Below are 19,894 nucleotides of genomic sequence, written 5' to 3'. Positions count from 1 at the left end.
TAGAAAGAGGAAATACCAAACATCCATTTGATTCACAGTATTACAGTTGTAAGGATTCAATTTTATCACTTAAAACTTTAGGTATAGATAAAACAGTTTGTCCTGCTCACATGATCCATAAATTTTTAAGGCCAGAAGATACCATTAGGACCAATTGACTACAGCACAGAAAAGATCAAAGTCCTGATAGTCTCTGCATTAAATCCACCATTCCTGTTCAGGCCAAATCATATGTTTTATAAAACAGTATGCTTTATCTGGACTTTCATAAAACCACTCGAGCTACTTCCTGGCTTTAGCTGATCTGCCTATGCCTGAGTGCATAACTTTCAACTACCTTGAAACAATATCGGAGAATGCTTCGAAATAGTTATCTGACTCTAAAACCTGCTAGGCGGGTGGAGGGCTATGATGGCTGCGGTTGGAGATAAGCATCCTCAGAGAATCTAAAAGCTAAACTAGACAATTCCACAGAATCAGACACGTTGACATAATGGAAACACTTTGCCTATTGTCTGTGAAACATTTGTTTGTCAGATATGTTCTGGACACAAGCGTCTTTCCAGCTGCCATAATAACCTCCTGTTGTATGTTTTCATCTCATCTGATTGGATCGTTGAGCAGGTTTTAGTGGGTATCAGCAGGGGAAAATCACATCTTTTCCTCAGGAAGCTTACAGGGTGCTTTCTCAGAAACTTGTTTGTGGCCTCCCGTTAGAGACGGTATGGACAGGTTGGCAGGAGTAGCGGACAGTACTCGACCCCTGGGTGGGTGACGCTGGGCATGCAGAGATTTCAGGTGAGAACATTATTCTGGCACAGCCTGCAGGGCTAGTGGTTTTGAAAGACAGCTCTTGAAAAACTAAACCACTAGGAGTCAGTCCCTGCCTTAGGCCGAAATTGCTCCCCTGACCCTGTGCCAGGGAATGATCTCAAAGTTAAGGATGTCTGCTCTCTCACTGCCCTTCCAGGCCTGCAGCCTTTCTTGCAGCATCTCTAGAAAAGTGACCAAAGGTAAAGCATCAGTGTTGCTCTCAAGCAGTCACCTGCCACATGGAGCATGAAGCTCAGCTGCCATCACAGCACTGAAAAAGCTGTGGATTTCTTCTGCCAGCTCATTAAAGCGTGTGAGCTTCTGCATTTATTTCAAAAGGTGTGAAGTCATTGCCCCCTTAGCCAGCAGCAACTACGCTAGGTTTCAGTATGGACAAACAAACAACACAGAATAGTGCTGGATCCTATTAGCTTTTCTCAGGGCTGAATCATTTTTCAGTTCTGGTGCCAGAACCCCTGCTCTGCTGTGAGACTTGAAGCAACTCCCACCCTCCCTGATGCTCCGTGTGAGGTATGTCAGGACTTCTGCAGGGCGCCAAGATGCATCGTGCCCCTGCTTAGCCCACCCCGGAGGAACAACTTTGGAGCAGAGCAAATAGGTTTTTGCAGATAATGCTTTCTCCCAGACTTGTGCAGATGACCCCAGCGTGAGGTGTCAGGGTTATGTGAGACAGCTCTTAGTTGCATGAGCTGCGGTGGGTTGGATTTTTACATCAAAGTGAGTTTGCACAATTGGAAATGCAAATCTGCTGGGTTTTTAAGAATATCAGCAGAAAGCGCTGCTATTAAATGAGGTATGGAAGAACTGACTTCTTCCCCTGAGGATGCTACTCAGGAAAGTTGTCTGCCCTGTCTGATTCTCCCTCCCATAAAAGAAAAAGCTGATCCACCCAGGAGTCTTTGAGGTCTGTAGATGCAGTTGAGAAGTTGGCTAGCGCACTTACAGCAAGTGTTGAGTTTCCCAAGTTTCACTCAGAGCAGTGGCCAGGCCCTTGGGGCCCCCTTGGCCACCAGAAGGGCAGAGAAGCCTCCGGTGCCAGTGGCTGGTGCCCGTATCACGCTGCACCTTCGCTGCAGTGCTTGAGGGCTGACTGCAGCTGGGAGTCTCACATCCAGAACAAGCGTTTTACTGTGAAAACGTCAGAGATTTGATGGTTATCCCCGCTTTTTGTATGATTTGTTCCTCCAAGACCCAGCAGTGATCTTCACTTCTGCTGAGTACCTCAGGCTATGTGTTAGGCTGGAGGCTGTCCACGCTTTCAAGCCTCAGTCAGATTGAGGATTTCCCAATAAGAGGGAGGAAGGGGGGTGAGTAATTGATTTTCCAGTTATATTTGGCTGTGATAATGTGCAAGAGCTTCAGCTGCTACTGCCCTGGAATTCAAGCCCTGAGTGAATTCATACCTATCTTTATCTGTGGATATATTCATACACCGCCCACCTTGGTTTTACCACCTGCCAACCCTGAAGCAGACTTTGTTGGCCTGCACCATAGACTCATGTTTCTTGGATTAATCCCTACAAGTGACATTACTCACGAACGTAAAAGCTTTCAGTGGCAGAGCTTCAGTGCAAGGTTCTCTAACCATCAGCTGTTTGCAGTTCACCAGGTGGCAGAGCGTGTGGAGGCACTGGGCCAGTTTGTGATGAAGACCAGGAGGACGCTGAAGGGCCATGGAAATAAAGTTCTCTGTATGGACTGGTGCAAAGACAAAAGAAGAATTGTGAGCTCTTCCCAGGTATGCCGTTGGGCAGATGTTTTCAGAAATACTGTTGAGTGCTAATACAAATCTTCTGGCTGTACTACATAGTACTCTTTTCAGGTGACACCTTTGTATAGTGTAAATGCTTTCAAGACGCACCTAAAGCAATTAATTGGCAACATATTTGTTCAGAGAGCACAAATCCAAGTTTCTGAGCATCACTACATGTGTCATAGCTAATATCAAAAATATTTCCTTTTGTGGTCATATACAGGTTTTCCCTGTATTCCCTACTACAAAAGAAAATAAAAGTCATCTGAACCCGTTGGACACTTTATTGCCTTGGTCTTTACAGATTCAATATTCAGTAATGATTTCAGTTTAAGCGTTAAGAGAAAATAGTTGGGAGAAGGGAAGGGAAGAAGTGTTGATTCTTCTAGAGATTTCTTTGCACAAAAATTTCTTCTGCAGTCTGTATGATTGGTGCGACCTTGAAAACCTCACACCTCCTGCTAAAACTACTGCATTTACTTGGGCATTTTGAGAAACAGTCCGAACACCTGCTCGAGCAGTTTCGTGAGCTGGAGGAGGTAATAATATAATTACCTTCTAGATTCCCTGGTCCATTGTGAGCCCAGTATAGCAGTGGGTGAGCTTGCTGCATCTCACAGCTGTTCATTGACTTATATGAAATCTGTCAGGGGTCTCACTAGAGGGATAAAAATAGGCAATCTGCATTGCAGGCCACCTTCAGTTACTGTGAGGGGCTTTTTAACCATTCATGGTGATTCCAGCAAAGAGATCAAAGTGTAAATAATGAATGTGACATTTTTTAAGTGGTTAAAATGCCAGTATGTAGGTAGAAAGCTAAACAGTGAAGCTGTAATGCATTTTTGCATTTCTCTATTTTTTGAAGAACTGTAATGAAGAGAATGCCGTGGCTGAAAGGAGGCAAGAGAGGGTTCAATAGTAATGGTTTCATAAGAGGGTCCTTTTTGTGGTGTGTGCTGTAGGTAAAAGAAGTTCTCACAAACACACTAGGGAAAACCCTTTAAAAAAAAAAAATCAGTCTTTTAATCCAGCATCAGTCAACTCAGTTAGAAGGCAATATGCTATTCTTCTGTTGGAAGAAATAACTAGCACTATGGAGAAGTGTCTCCTTGGTGCCTCACTGCAGTCATTGTAATGTTGCTAAAATGGAGACAAAAATTGCATGAGACAACAAATCAGGGAATAGAAATGATCAGCAGAGTTTTCTCTACATCTGGGAAGTAAGCTAACAGCTCTCTCTCTGTTTGTGTACTTTCATTTAGGATGGGAAGGTGATTGTGTGGGATTCCTTCACTACCAACAAGGTAGGTGAAACTTCAGCAAAGGTCAGATTTCTGTGTGTAGGGCAAACAACAGTGGGATAAGCTGGACGGCTGGAGGACTTACATGAGGCAGCAGGAGGATGATGGAATATCCTGCATACCTCCAGCAGCACCTCAAAGCAAATAGCCCAGGACAAACCATCTCTCTTGACCTGGCTCTGAGCAAAGTCCCCATTGGGGCACTGGTATTCATCGTGGTCTCCAGGGCATATCGATCCCGTGGTGTGATGCCCCCTGTGCTGGGAGCAAAGCCAGGCCAGAGAATGGAGGTCCTCCCTTCGGTAACAGCTGTGCAAGGTGCCATGGGTGCCATGTGTGAGCACTGGGGATCCTCCGGATATGGTGTTCACGCTGAACACACATGCTGCTTCTCCAAGCCTGGACAAGGCTGCCTTTCTCATCCTGCTCCACACAGTTGAGAAAAAAGAGCTTGTACACCTGCACGTGCCACACTGGGGACCTTTCACAGCACCAAGTAAAATAAATAAATAAATAAATAAATAAATAAAACATGCTCTGGGCTCGTGAATAAGGTGGGAAGTGTCAGGGACGGAGTAGCTGCCCACCTGCTGCTCTGCTGGGTTAGAGGAATGGCGGTGTCTGAGTTTTGAAGAGATGCTGTGTTTCAGGAACACGCAGTGACGATGCCGTGTACCTGGGTGATGGCATGTGCCTACGCCCCGTCTGGATGTGCCATTGCTTGTGGGTAAGTTCCCAGTTTCCTCAACTGTTTACGCAGAGAGGCTTGGTTTGCAGTGCTCTCCTGGTGCCTTCGTGGATGCTGACAGTTAGAAGCTTGCATGTCGAGATCGTGGATGGGAGGATTACATTCAGTGCCTCTGATCCTAGTCCCATAATGGCTCATACATTTTATCACCACTGACTTCAGTGCAATAACATCTGTTGTATAAGCATGGTAAATAATCCTCTTTCAGCATTTATATCATGGGTTAGGAATTCTGCATGCATGCATGTTCTCTGCTCCAGTTTGGTTGTGTATATTGGATATATCTTCTAAGGGAGAGAGTTTTTAACCCTCTGCTTACTTTACTCTCTTTCTTCTAAAAGGTAGAGAAGAAGGTTAGTCTTTAAGGGTTACCAGCACATGAGTAGATCTTGCCAGGATAGAGTGGAGGGAAGTAACCCCATCCTTGATAATCTCCATTTTTTTTCTGAGGGCTCAGGTTTGAAAAAAATGAGTTTTTGCAGGGGAGAAAACAAAGAGATTAGGAGTTTGCAAAAGATCTCTTAAAAATGGACTGGGTGGATCAGACAGACAAAACAAGCTTGGGGCAAGAGAAGGAAACAAAGGGAGACTTTACTGTGCAGTCTGCAAATGTGGAAAGAAGACACAGACTCCGTAAATGTGTGCAGAGGAGGAGTCTGGAAATTGTATGTTTTTCCTGTAACTCGAAAAGGGGCAAGAAATCTCTTGTAAGAGAGACAGGGAGTGCATATATTCATTGCACTACCTAGTTTTCTATTTCTGTTATACTGTTGATTAATGCTGTGCTCTTAATACAGGGCACAAAAACAGCAGCTGGCGGAGTGCCAGGAATCTGGGACCAGGGCATGGCCGATCTACCACAGCTTTAGAAAAGGGTCAGGGTGGGCACATCTGGCCAGGGAGACACATCTTGGCTAGTGTAACTGTCCAGGAGGGACACACCAGCTACAGAGGACTATTTCTGTTGCCTTTTTCCAAAACTTTTCTAAAAGACCTGTCTTCACATCCGCTGTTTGCTATACTATATCTTCCACAGGAGGTAAGGTATATAAATAACGGTGTTTTGAATATGAACACTCACAATGACAGATGTCAGCAGAAAAAGGGCAGTTTGTGTTCAAAAAATTAACCCTGAGGTGACAATGTCACCGTCCAGTTTATACTTTCGTGAGATTTCATTCAGTGCCATTTATAAACCAGATGAGGGTAAAAAATGCTGAGCCTCAGCTGTTCAAGTGCTGTAACGTAGCCAGCCTGGTGAGGCAGCTGGGGCTTCCCTGTGTGTGGAGATCCTGGACAGCACAATACAGGGAAGCCGGTACTTGTGAGAATTTGGCAGCGCAGCACTGACAGGTGGTTTCCTTCTTATCACCACTCGCCTTTTGTCGTTGCGGTTTTAACCAGTTCTCTCTCTGTTATTGCTATTATTACCCTTTAGTGGCCTGGACAACAAGTGTTCTGTGTACCCTCTGACATTTGACAAAAATGAAAATATGGCTGCAAAGAAGAAATCAGTTGCAATGCATACAAACTACCTGTCTGCCTGCAGCTTCACTAACTCAGACATGCAGGTAAATGCATCCCCTCCCCGCTGCTCGCTGTCCCGCAAAGCCTAACACGAGCTGCACTCGTATCAATGCAGGCAGCCTTCCTTGCTTCAGGGGCATTTCAGCACTCAGGACCGGGTCCTGCCTCATGCAGGGGCTGCTGGAAAACTCTTGCTGGGGCAATGAACGTGCTGCAAAAGCTTCTGCAAGGAAATGCCTGCAACAGCCCATGTCCAGGCTGTCATGCTTGCGCCCCACAAAGACCTGTCCCTTTTGTAGAGGGAGCTTGCTGGTACCCTGGATGTTCTCTGCTCACTGGGTCTGTGCTGGCTTGTGCTTTTAGGAGCTCCAACTAATATAAATAGTTTTGTTTTGTTTTGTTTTTTAATACAGTCTGGGTAGGACTAGGTTGGGTGCGTGCTACGTCAGCTGCTGGAGTGTGTGTTGTTTACCTGCTTTGTGATGGATATCTAGCCAGTTTTACTTTAATTCTTAGCATTTTTATTCCCACCAAGTGACATATTTGAACTTGAGGATGGCCCCACAGGGTGAGCCTTTTCCATACATGCCACAGTGTGTTCTCTCAAGGGAGAGGAGTGGTGCTAACCCTGTCTCACAGCTTTGGGGCTGGAGCACAGAGGGCCAGTGATTTCTTAAGGTCACAGTGGGAGCTGATGGCAAAGCCATGAACAAAATGCAGATCATCTGAGGCCAGGCCAGTCTTCCTCTGTAGTGAGTATCTCATCCATTTCTCTAGGAATATGAAAGATGATGAGAGGAGCCAGGATAATCCACTTGTCCTCTCTGCTTTTCAAATTTAATTGAAGTGTAGCACAGTGCAGCTCTGCAGCAACATAAATGGCAGAAGGGAGCATTTTCATTGCACTCTGTGTCAGCAGAGCTGCTGGAAAGGGAATACCTCATTCCCTTCTTTCAGGTATTTGGAGCTCTTCTGGAGCAAATACCAGCTCTGATTGCTTCTATTTCAAGACATGAGATGCCCCCAAGTATGTTGTTATTTGCCATTCTGTGGTTTCTCTAATGACTCTGAGGTGCTAATTCAAGTCTATTGCCATGGAAACAAGCGATGGACGTACCCAGGCTCAGGCGTGCTGAGCCCTGACCTTACTGTGCAGGAGCCTTGCATAATTAGAGCAGAGCCTAAATTAAGTGGAATGGTTTTGTTGAGATACAAAACCAGTATTCCATTTTCTTGTCCATACCTACATGCATCATGATGTAAATCCTATAAAAGGAAAAAACAGTTATGTATTTTTTGTAGTAAAAATAGAAGGCAAAGTTGGGTCCTTTTTTCTCCGTATCGAATACAGCAAACTACATTGCCATTGAATGCAGTGTGTTACTGTTAGATACTACCACAGGGGATTAAGAAGCTTTATGTTCATACCTTATATTCATACTATATATTCAGAGACTTTTCTGAAGACTTTGAAAGGAAATTTTCTTGTGATTGATAGGCTTATGTTTTTAAGTGATCATTTATAGCACTATGTATCATTATTTAAACAAATGCAAGCAAGTGGGTTGGCTAAGGTTCTGTTACAACACTGTTATGTAGGGCAACCTACGGAATCCCAGCTCTCTTTTCTTTTCTCCTTTAAGATAATGGCATAAGTATTAAAATTATTCTGTAACTCTGAGGGTGCGCTGTGCAGCAGGCACGCTGCAGGGGCTTTCCCAGCCCTGCCCAGTGTGTGCTGAGCAGCTCTGCTCTCCTGGCTGCATCACCTGTCCTGGAGCAGCTTTAGGGCACAGCAGAAACCTCCCCAAGCCCAGAGCCCCCACGACACCCAGCACCCAGTGCTAGTGCTGCAGGTGCTGCTGCTCTGCTTTGGCTGCCCTCTTGAGCTAAAGCTCAGTTTTCCCAATGAATGGCATAAAAAGAGTTTAGGACCTGGTGTGTCTGGGGGCATCCAGTGAGAGAGGGGATTTGGGGCTATTTGGTCATTGATTAAAGCCAATCTCAGGCTGCACAGGTGCTGAAAGACGGGGTTCCCATCAGTGTTCCTCGCCATGTCTCCGTCCCAGTCCAAGGCGAGCACTGAGCTGCCAGGCTGGGCGACCTGCAGAAGTTATCCGTGGCCCCACAATGTCTTGCCAGGGAGAGCCCCCCCCCCCCTCAGTTACACGGAGAGCCTGAGGAGCCTCGCTTCCTAAATTAGGTATCCACAGCTCTGCAGTGCGATTACACTCCCCACATGACGATGCTCCATGTGTATTAATAGCAGCAGCTAATTGGGATCTCAAGTGTTGTGCATGGGGCCGGCAGCCGTACTCCCGGTGTGGCAGAGCTGAGAAGCAGGACGTGGCCCATGGAGGCAACAGAGGTGAGAGCAGGCCCTCACTGCTGCTCCTAGCCCTGGTACCTGCGCTTGTGGTGAGCAGGGGCCGTGTCCCCACTGTCCCCTGCCATTTGCAAGCACCACCTCTTGGTTTTGGGTGAGGATTCCTGTCCAGTGCTGCCAGACCCCCTCATGGGGCCAGAGTCTAAAAGCAAAGGTTTTTAATTCCCTTATGTGTTTGTTGGTTTGTTCTATAGCTAGCTATACCCTGAACTTGAGCCCATTACATTTTGCTGTAAGCATTAGCTGGAGCCCCGGGCTGTCAACAGACCTTTCCCTTACACCTTTAGCTGCTCCTTTTCCCTTTGCCTTTCTTCCATAAGAGCAAATCCTCAGGGCTGGAAGGCTTCATTTCCTCATCTGCAGTACTTTCACTCCTCTATTCAAGTACAAATAGAATAGAGAAACTCATTGATACAGGCTCAAAAGCAGATCAGAAAGAAAATTCAGGACCTTCTTCAGCTATTATTATCTCAGAATATTCATGTGTTCTGTGGCAGGGTTCAGAACGGGCTGTTCTGCAGCTGTGCAGACCTCTGTTTCTGCGAGGAGTTTTTTGGAGCATCTGTCAAGCACGATCAGTGTTCATCTTTTATGCAACTCTGAGAATGGTTTCATGATTTTGTGATCGCTTTCTTCTTGAAGAGTATTTTCTTTTTAATTTCCAACCACCCACTGGCATTCCCCTACATTTCCCCACTGAACATGGGAATAATCTGTGCCGAAGACTTTGTATGGTTACAGAAACAGAATATCCTGCGTTGTTCTCTGGTCACCCTTGTCTCTCCCACGCCTGTGTACAGGGACCCATTCAACCTAGAACGTTTGTGATTGCATAACAGCTTTGGGTGCCAAGGGGAAATTCTGAACAATTGAACATTGTCAGGATTTAGCCACAATCACAAGCACCCATCACATGTGCTTCCTACAAATGCTGTGGCAGATGAGAGAAGCTACGAGATATGTTTGGTCAGTATATGTTCAAGTCATTTTGCACATAAATGGTTTTGGAAAAGTGAGACGTGATGAACTTGTCAAAAAACTGTCTAGACAGGCTCACTGCCCTTTCAAAAAATCCATGTCTTAAACCCAACTCATTGGGCTTAACCTGGCTATTTGAAGCAGAGAAAAAACAAAACAAAACAAACCCATAAGGAGTTAAACAAGTATTACAGGTATACTAAAACAGGTGTACTTAACTCCAACAGTTCTTCACGCAGTTTGAATTCCAGCAGCCTAAATGTGGATAGGGTGAAATACAGGAGCAGACAGGAATACCAGTCACGTTCTACCTCCTTTCTGGAGGATTTGGAAATACCAGCAGAGCCCTGGTGGCATCCATTTTTAAACCCTTCTGCACCAAACTGACCATTACTGCAACACTGTGTAGGTATAGCTGTGTCTATGTGCCTTTCCTCTCCACTCTCAATTCTTTGCTTAAAAAATAGAAACCACAAACTCTGCTTAGAATGGCATTGCTTTTATGACTTTGATTTATTGTATAATATCCCATGAAATTAAAGCTGTCCTTGGTGTATGTATAGGATGACAGTGGTTTCATTGTAATCATCTCTGTGACCATCTGCTGATTTTTGTGTTGTGACTTTTCTTGCCATGTCCCATAGATTTTAACAGCAAGTGGAGATGGGACTTGTGCTCTATGGGATGTTGAGAGCGGGCAGCTTCTGCAGAGTTTCCATGGTCACGGAGCTGACGTCCTGTGCCTGGACCTGGCCCCTTCTGAAACTGGAAATACATTTGTCTCAGGGGTAAGCAGAAACTTTCTATCATAATTTAAAATTAAGGAAAATGGGAGGGAAAAAGCAGCAAAGCAGGAGGCTCAGGATCTTACTGAGGAAGTGTTGGAATATGTAGTGGGAGCCCCAGTGCAACCATCTCACTGCAAGCACATTTCCCAAGCTGGAGCAAATTAAACCTCTGTCTGTGGGGTCAAACCCACCCCGCCAGTTTGACTGCAGTTCTGCTTACTTTGCAGATTCCACCCCACACCAAAGCAACCCAGCCCGAGATCAAAACACCTCTCCCGGGAAGGGAAGGGCTTGGGGTTAGAGCCCGAGCTCCTAGTGTGGGCGGAGGTGGGAGCCCCAGTGGGTGGGAGCCTGGCACAGCAGACAGCCTCCTGCCTCTGGCTCCTTCGTGGTGCCCAGCCCTCTGGAGCCGGGCAGGGAGTGCCGGGGCACTGGAGCGGGGCGGTGAATAACGTGCATGCCACTGCCTTGCTCAGCCGCTCCCCGCAAACCAGGGGGTAGCTTGGGCGCTGGCTAGACCCTCGAACAAGTTGGTGCAAAGAGATGAGGTGTGGCCACATCTTCAGCTGTTGCTGAGTCCCCCGTGCTTTCCAGCGGTGCCAGAGGCTTTTTTTTTCTCTGTCAGTCAAATGCTCCTTGCTCCCCACCGTGCCCCAGAAGAACACACAAACCTCACCAGGGCCACAGGAGTGGTTCTGGGAAAGTACCAGAATCTGGGACTTTGTGCACATCTTCCAAATCTTGTCCTGCTGCTGAGGTACTGCTGTCCCCAGGCAGCCAAGCCATGGTCACACGGTAGGGCGGGCAAGGCCCAAAAATAAGCTGGTAGAGTCTCAGCTCCTGTTCAAGGCGGTGCTGGTCGTTTCCATATCAGAAGTCAAGTTTGCAGGTAAGATCTGTTAGGAGCTGGGAGATGAACTCTTATCAGAGGCAGGTTGCTACCAGTAACTTTGCTGAAGGTACCTGGTTTCTAAGCCCTGTGCTTGCTGCTGGAAATGGCCCTTGTGCCAGAGGGGCACATCAGTTAGGGGATTCCACTTGTTGTGCTTGGAGTCACAGTCCTATCCCTACACAATAAACCTCGACCTCCTCAGTTATGGCTCTTTTTATCGAAGTTGGCTGGCCCATCAGGAGCAAAGCCTAGCATGTTGGCCCAGTTTGCTTGCTGCTAGCTAGCACAGCTGCTCTGAAGCGTGACTGAAAGCTAATTCCATCTGAGCACGTTTACTCCTCCCGGGCTTTCCTGCCACCGAGCTCACTTCCCAGAAAGGACAGATTGATTCTCCCTGGGAACAGCTCAGCTTATTATAGGGCAAAGAATCGCAAGCAGCCATGGTACTGCTAAGAGAACATGTCATACTTGTGTTAGTGTAGCAGCTTGGGCATGTCTGTGTTTACAGTGTCTCAGTTAACTCATCAAATGCAAAACACCACTTCAGTGAAGGTCTCTCTTCTCCTGAGTCACTGCAGGTACAGCCAAAGCAGTGCAGCCTGGTGGTACCGTGTCATGGAGAGACTCCTTGTGTACTATGCAGTCCAGTAATCTTGAGCTGAAATAAGCAGTGCTAATGCAACAGCATTTGGACTGGGAGCTGCTGCATTTAACTACTTAAAAATCACAGCCTGCTTTGTAGATCTAGCTGAACAGAGGGCTGAGTCCCAGGCTCTTGTTCTCAGAACCCTTGGAGCGCTGCTGCCTGGGGAGAGTTGGAGAGCACTCAGGGGGCATCTCTCCACAGGTGGTTGCTGGTTCATCCTTCAAACCTTAGGAGTCAAAGCACCAGCTTGTCAGATTGGTCTTGTCCCCAAACACCCAGAGAGGTCAGCAAGAATGGTGCACATGGAAGCAATGTGAAGGGCTGGGCTTGGGCTGTGGCTGGGCTTCAGGGGGAAATGTGCTGAATCCAAAATTTTCTCTCTGCTGTGTGGTTTCCCCTACACAGAAACCACAAGCTGGTACTAAGGAACATTGCTTCTTTTAAATAATGACATCATTAATAAAAATCTGGGATTTCATTTCATGAGACAGTTTCAAACAAAAAGAGAGACTTGAATCGTGAAGAGACTGTTTAATTTAACTAGCAATTATATTTGCTTAAAAATAAACAATGTGTGGAACGGTTTGATGAGCAGCATGCGCTAGCACAGCAGGAGCATCAGCTGCCTGGGCTGCGCTGTGCTTCCCACACGGCATGGTGGCAACAGGGACCTGCTCAGAGAGGCTGAGCTTTCCCCGGAGCTGAGCCTGCTTACTTACTGCCTTCCCCCTGGTAGGGTCATGTTTATTAAAATCTCACATCACTCTTAAAATAAAAGTCCGTGCTCTTTTTCCTGCTGCCACAGTTGTTACAGCAGCAAGACACTGCAGCTGAGAGCAGGACCAGCCTCATGGTCCTGCAGGCATGAGGTGGTCCCTGCACTGAGGACGTTGCAGGCTAAATGGGCTGAGCACGTCACTCAAAGCATTCAAGGTGCTGAGCTCCTCTCAGGAGGCCCTGAGAGTTGAATCGTCTTTTCAAAGCACAGCTTGGGCAGGTTAGAGCTTGACAGTGAGCTGAAGTGTGCTGCTTTCCTCATTCCAGCCCTGCCATTGAGCATGTGGGTGCTGAGCCATGGCAGGAGTTAACTCAGATGGGAGGATGGGCAAGAGACATTTATTTCAGTTTTGGTGTATGAAAAGCATTTAGCATAAAACATTTAATGCTGGTTGTTAATTTTTTATATCAGGCATGTAAAGTGGTAAGGGAGTGAATCAGTCATGCAGCTCCATGGCATGGGGGAACTGCAGACACGGGTACAGGGGCAGCATGAGCAGAGCAGGGCTGTGAGTGCCGGGCAGCACGGGCCTGCCTGCGCACCACCCCGCTCTGCCAGCACAGCGTCCCCCCTCCAGCTGCCCCTGCTGCACCCCGTGGCAGCACTGCCATGGCTGAGCCCTCCAACCTGCAGCTGCACCGGGTTCTGGTGTACCAGTATGGCAGGTCCTGGGGCTGCTTTGCTGGCTGATCCTCGTTGGAGCTGCAATGTTCAGAGCCCTGTGAATGTGCAGCAGGTACACAGGGGATGAATGCCATTGTTTGCTCTTATGTAGTAAATTCCTTTTGTCTCATTAGGGATGTGACAAGAAAGCCATGGTTTGGGATATGCGGTCTGGTCAGTGTATCCAGTCATTTGAAACCCATGATTCAGATATCAACAGCGTCAGGTCAGTATGTTTGTGGGAGAGGACACATTTGCGATGTTGAGCCGTGCACTGGTTCTATTTTTGAAGCTTGGCCTCATCCAAATAATAATGTAATGTATTCTGGTCTCTCTCTCTCTCTTTCTTTTTTTTTTTTTTTAAACTCATGCACAGATATTACCCAAGTGGAGATGCTTTTGCCTCTGGTTCAGACGATGCTACGGTATGTCAATTCAGTAACATAATTTAGGGAAGTTCTGTTACTTCCCAGGTAGTATTTTCCTAAAAGGAAAAATATTCTCAGAAGTCTCTAAGTGGCTAAACTGGGCCTTTGACACCAGTATTGAAAAAACAATAATGCTAATTATAATATATATTAAATACTGTACATGGTGCTATAGGAAAAATCTAGTAATGCTTTGTAGGTCACCTCTGCAAAGTTTTCTACATGAGGTACAAATACTCTATTTTCTGTGTTTTGAAGTTTCATGATCAAAATGAGTTGTCTTACTGGAAGAGATTTGGCTTCGTGTAGTTATTGGTCACAGTATGGGAGGAACCAGATAAACCCTGTGCTTCTCAGCACAGTGCAAGGCACGAAGAGAGCCTGAGCACAGATGTGCACGTCCCAGGCAGCGGAGGTGCCGTGGGCTTCGTGTGGCTCTGGGCAGGTGCAGCCAGCCGGCCTCCGCAGCTCTGAGCGTCCTGAGAGCCCAGCGCCAGGTTGGCCCTGGATGTTCTTCTCCCTGACAGCCTGAGTCACTGTCGCTTTTCACTGCCATGAGTCACTGCATCCAGGTCATGCTCGATGATACAATAGCCCTTCCTGGATCTTCTGAGCAAGCTGCTAGCAGAGTACATACTGACTGTACGTATTGACAGGTAGTGTTGGTCAGTACACTGCATGCAAGATGCCACTTACCTCCCGGTGCCCTCAGGCCCCCGCTGATGTGCGTGGCCGGGGTCTCACTGCAGCTGGTGGGTCGCCAGGGGGACGATGCTCTCTGCCTGTATCACAGCCCTGTAGGAGCTGAGCTGGCAGTGAGTGTAACTCAAGAGCAGACCTTCAGGAGGCGCCTGGCACCTTATTTCTCTGGCTTATTCAAACATACTGAGTTGTGTGAAGACCATGAACCTTTCTAAAGCACTGTGCCCTAGGAGCATGTTTTGAGACTACTCCCAAACTGCCTCAGCTCAATAGAAACATTCCCTGTTTCTTTACTGGATGTGGAGACCCTCAAGCTGCTATTATAAATGTATACCTCTACTTCTGTGGCGAGTCTCTGCACATTTGGGTGCGGTACAGTGAGCATTTGAGATGCTGAGAGAGTGAAAAGGAGAAATTGTCCGTCATTAAATTCCAATGAGAGTGCTCTCTTTTTATGCCCTGTACCACAGGCTCTGGGCTCCCGTTTATTTTTGTTTTTTTTTGTTTTTTTTTTTCTCTGTTAACTACTCCTGATGCCCCTGACCTGAGTAGGAGAATGGGAAATTCCACCCTTTGTAATTTTGGCAGAGGTTTTGGCAGTTTCCGTCTGTCATTGTTTAAGTGGAGAGGCTGGGGTTTGCAGTGTTGGGGCTGGTATGCCGCTGGGTGCTTTGACCTGATGCGTCTGCTGAGGGATTTCGAGGAGCACGGAATTCTGACTGTCTGGAGGGAAGCCATAAAAGCATGCTCACACAGCAGTGCTGTCACCTGTGGTGACCCTGGCTCCCAATCGGGACAGTCTGATAGAATTAACCATCAGTGTGGAGCACTGGCAGGCTGGGCTGCACATACCTTGCAGCTTCCCACGGCCCTGCCAGTGAAACAGCCTCTCCTTTATGTGCAGGCTTGCATATCAGCCCTTTTTCATGAGTAAAGTGTTAATATTAACAAATCCAGCTGCCCAGTGTTTGTTTAAGCTTAACATATTAAGGAAGGTTTTCAGTTCAGTTGGTTTCAAATTTTGATTTCAGGGCTAACAGGCTGCCATTCTGAATGGCAACGAAGTCCAGTCTGTCTATGCATTATTTCATGTTAATCAAGCCAAAGTATGCTGGCAATAGATAAAAACAGGAAGTCAAGATTGCAGAGGTGACGGGGGATTTTCCATAAGAAAGGAAAATGAAAGATCTGTAGGAAAGTATAGCATTTCACTTAAGTTATTTTCATGCATTTTTTCAGACACACAGAGCAGGCTGCTTGCTCTCCTTTCTTACAGCAAGGAGCAGTATTTGGGCTGCTCCCCCTGCCATGGGACTGCCGTGAGCACCGAGCTGTGTGGACAGTGTTACCGAAGCTGTGTCTCCAAGGCTCCAGTTATGGCTGAACTGTTGTCCTTAGGAGCTGTGCCCCCATGCACAGCCAGTCAGTAAGCAGCAGGATACCCTAATACACAGGAAACCACAGTGGGGAACCGAGAGAGTAGGCTGAGAGCAGGAGAAATTTCAGTAGGTGTCCATGGTCCGAACACCACCACTTCTCCCTTTATAGCAGGAAAGAAAGAAGGCTTAGAGAAAAGGTTTGGAAAAGCAAGTTCTTCGCTCAGTTTATACAAAACTGCCTTGTGGTGTTGCCCGTTAACCTCCAGTCCCAGTTACAGTTACAGCAGGCAAAAGTCCCAGTTACAGCAGGCAAAAGTAACAAAAGGAAAGAAGCCAAGTAGCCATCTCCTGTGATGCCTGCTAGGCTGCAGGCAGTCCTTCCAACTCTCATTTTTTCAGTGAAAGCTAGCCATTGACTGCAGGCTTTACTGAGGCACATGTTGTTTTTGTTTTAATCCTAGTGTCGTTTATATGACCTTCGTGCAGACAGAGAAGTAGCAATTTATTCCAAAGAGAGCATCATTTTTGGAGCATCCAGTGTGGACTTCTCTCTCAGTGGTGAGACCTGAACTTCAAAGGTTATTGTGGTGTTGGGATTTGTGGCAGACCGTAAAATTTTGTCAGTTTAATTTGATAAAGCATTTCAAAACCAGCACTAGATACCAAAATCATTCTCTGTAAAATAAATAAATGAATTACTCTTTAAATTATCTAGCTGGCTATTGCTTCATTGTAGCAATGAAAAGCATTTTTCTGGCTATAATGAAGGCGCAGATATTTTGCTATTAACTACAGCTGGGCTAGAACTTCACAGTAATGATTAAAAACATTTCAAAGGAAACATGAAGTGTAACTCGGATATTAAGCGCGCTTACATAAATAGTTTATAAAAGGATAATAAATGATTAATAGACAGTAAAAGTACGTTAAGGATCACAAAGATGGAGCCATTCCCATATTTCCCTGCAGATGCAGAGACGTGAGCTTGGGTCTTCCCTCTGCTGCCTTCCACCCCTGCTCCTCCGGTCAGCCTGCGTGGGGACGAGTGGGTGGCGAGCTGCCCTCTGCCCAGGGCACAGGCACATGTCTCTCTCTGTGCATGTCACAGGCACCACAGCTTGTCCCACTGCGGACTGCGAATTAATTACCAAATTGTCTACTAATTGTTCAGCCATTTGTATTCAATTCCTTGAGTAAAGTCTAAGCAAAGTATTATTAGCCTTGATAAGCCGTTGAAGTGCTGTTCAGTCTGATGTGGTTTGGACTGATCCCCTGTCTCTAAAGTCTGAGCAGATTCTATATAACTTAGCTCAACTTTAGCTATGTTTTCGACTAACTAATTTTATAAATAGTTCAGCGTTTAGTAAGGATAACTCAGCAGTGAAGCAGGTGTGCCTAACAGGAGCATAAGTCTGGGGGAAGCAGTGGCCAGGGCTCACTGTATGCAGAGGGCAGCTGTGTATGTCAGTACGGGAAAGCTGGCTTGCTGCTCACTGGGAGTTCAGTGTCCTGAAAAAAGCCCTTGCTGGAGTAAAGACATTACCCACTTAAGAGTTTATTTTTGAATTCTCATTCTCTTTGTAGGTCGTCTGCTGTTTGCGGGTTATAACGATTACACCATCAATGTCTGGGATGTGCTGAAAGGGTCCCGTGTGTCTATTCTGTTTGGACATGAAAATCGTGTCAGCACCTTGCGGGTGTCTCCCGACGGGACGGCATTCTGCTCAGGGTCCTGGGACCACACTCTCCGAGTAAGCACTGGGAGCACCTGGCTTGGGTGCTTGCTGGTTTGTTTGCTTGTTTTTAAAAAAGAATCATGGGGGAAGGGTTATTACAGGAAAATCGACTCTAGGAGGGACTAACCGAGAATATAAAACCTGCAGTGTAAAACATGAACAGAAAATTCAAATTAAAAAATCCCCACAAAGGGCTAGAAGAACTGTTGAAGTTGAGGGAATTTTGAACTTGCTTGTTAAATGTCATTGCTGCTGATAATCTGTGCCATTAATCTGACTGCTTGACAAATTTTAATGAAGTATTTGAGGGAACAGTCAACAAATTGAATAAATGATTGTTCAATTTTCTTTCTGCAGATCTGGGCTTAACGTGAGATCCTGTATGCAGAACCAAATGAAGACCTGGACTATGAAAACATCATAAAAATACCCCCCTAATAATCAGATATTCACTACACTACGGAAGAGTGACACCGAACCCACAGATTAACACAGCTAGATAGAACATGTAATCTGCTTGAACACGTAGCAAACATCAACTTGTAGTAAAATGAAATGGTTTTAATTCTGTTTTGAATCTACTTTTATTAGAACTAGTTTAGCTAATTATTAAGGGACCTTTCTCTGAAGTCATCTGTATCATAGAAATGAGTATTTCAGTGCACATTATGTATTTATTTGCATGGTTTGAGTTCATTTTCAAAGCAAAAAAAAAAAAAAAAAAAGATTCCTGATTTTATCAGGGTGTAGCATAAGACTTGGGAAGCATTCCATAGTAGTGCATTGAATTCTGGTGTTGAAAAGTGGGAAGAAAAGCAACTCTGACACTTTATGATGGCATGGATACTTTATGGACGACTGAACCTCTGAACCTCGGTAGTAAGTAGAGGCCCTACTGTGAAGTTGCTGGCTGTTGTCATAAAAATGTATTTTTTGTACAAAAAAAGAATCCTTTCAATCCCCATTTTTTCCTACCGTCTTTTTAGGTAGAAATAAGTATTTCATCTCTGTTATCTGAATATAAAAAATCAAGATATATACAATATAATAAACTGCAAATATGAGGAATATAAACATGATTTACATAATCATGAGGTAATATTTAACCAGTAGTTTCTTAGAAATTTTTAATTGTATCACTTGGTGAGTGAATTTTCTTTTACTTAAAGGATGCTACATGCTAAGCACTGAGGGATACTACACGCTAAGCTCTAACCACCGTTATACTGATGGTCAAATCTTTTCCAAGTCAGTCATAGTCATTCTGTGATCACGATTCTCGCTTGCATTTTGAGCCATTCACACCGCTTTTGCAGGGTAACGTAGCCTTAAATGTGCTTTAAGGCAGTGTATTTCCATTTAAAGATCCTTTTGCAACATCAGAACAGTGTAAGTCCTAGCAAATGCAGGCCAAACCTTACAAGCCAACCTGTACAGTCCTTACTCTAACAGCTCTCATACTGAAGCGAGACAGTTCTGCAGTAGCTGGACTTGAGAATGAAAAACAGTAAGCTGTTGAAGACGTGCTGAGAGCCACAGTCCTGCCAGCATTTAATACTGGGCTCACCAGAGTGCAAGCCCATCAGGGAGCAGCTGGCAGGACTATCCCCATGCAGAGCTGATGCTGTAGAAGATTTATTCAGATAAAGCTGAGACAGAGTTAATTATAGAACCATTTGAAAATTATATCTGCATTCCTACATTGAGAACGATTGAGACTGAAGCGTGTCACCTTTGCTTATACTGACGGGAGAGAAGTGCTGGAGTAATGCTGGGGGTTTGCACAGCCTGTCCTTCAAAATGCAAGTGATAAGATGCATCTCCGAAAAGATCAAAGATAGGATTTATATTTAGATTGAAACAAGATGAAACAAGCAATCACTGGAGTTGGCTGTTCACATAAGTTTGATGATAATATCCTCATTCTATTCTAAAACAGGATTTAAAAATATATACATATTTATAAAGTTGTACCAGAAACAGTCTCCTCGTTCATAAAAACATCAGGTTCCATGAATCCATAACCAGTTAAATTAGAACACTGACATTTGTATCAGCCTTCAATCCCTAATGAAATTTCTGTTGGTTTTGCTTGGAAAAGTAAGCTCTGTTGCTTTGGAATATTTGTGGCAAGCTATCCCTGTAACAAACTGAATGCACTATGGAAACTGTAATGTTATATATAGATAGTTCACTGTGCAATATCGAGTCAATACACTGTACACATTTGGTCAAAAGATGAATATTAATGTTTAGATAGTATTTATTGGTAAGATACTTGTTCCAAACATACTACATTGTGTTGATACTTATGAATGGCCTAAATACAATAAATTGTATTTTACATACTGAGAA

At 45.4% G+C, this 19,894-nt stretch overlaps 1 protein-coding gene across 1 annotated transcript in view; it reads left to right on the top strand.

The window, feature by feature from the left end:
- Positions 1–19,894, top strand: part of GNB5 (G protein subunit beta 5) — a 21,947-nt gene extending 2,053 nt beyond the window's left edge. The window contains exons 3-12 of the mRNA XM_032194541.1: positions 2,436–2,572; positions 3,850–3,891; positions 4,539–4,615; positions 6,075–6,207; positions 10,172–10,315; positions 13,429–13,520; positions 13,671–13,719; positions 16,265–16,361; positions 17,388–17,554; positions 17,897–19,894. Of these exons, the coding sequence (XP_032050432.1) occupies positions 2,436–2,572; positions 3,850–3,891; positions 4,539–4,615; positions 6,075–6,207; positions 10,172–10,315; positions 13,429–13,520; positions 13,671–13,719; positions 16,265–16,361; positions 17,388–17,554; positions 17,897–17,908 (950 nt within the window). The 3' untranslated portion in view covers positions 17,909–19,894. The remainder of the gene's footprint in view (positions 1–2,435; positions 2,573–3,849; positions 3,892–4,538; positions 4,616–6,074; positions 6,208–10,171; positions 10,316–13,428; positions 13,521–13,670; positions 13,720–16,264; positions 16,362–17,387; positions 17,555–17,896) is intronic.

The sequence above is a fragment of the Aythya fuligula genome, chromosome 11 (assembly GCF_009819795.1).
Source record: "Aythya fuligula isolate bAytFul2 chromosome 11, bAytFul2.pri, whole genome shotgun sequence".
NCBI lineage: Eukaryota > Metazoa > Chordata > Aves > Anseriformes > Anatidae > Aythya > Aythya fuligula.
This window is presented reverse-complemented; position numbering and strand designations above follow the sequence as displayed.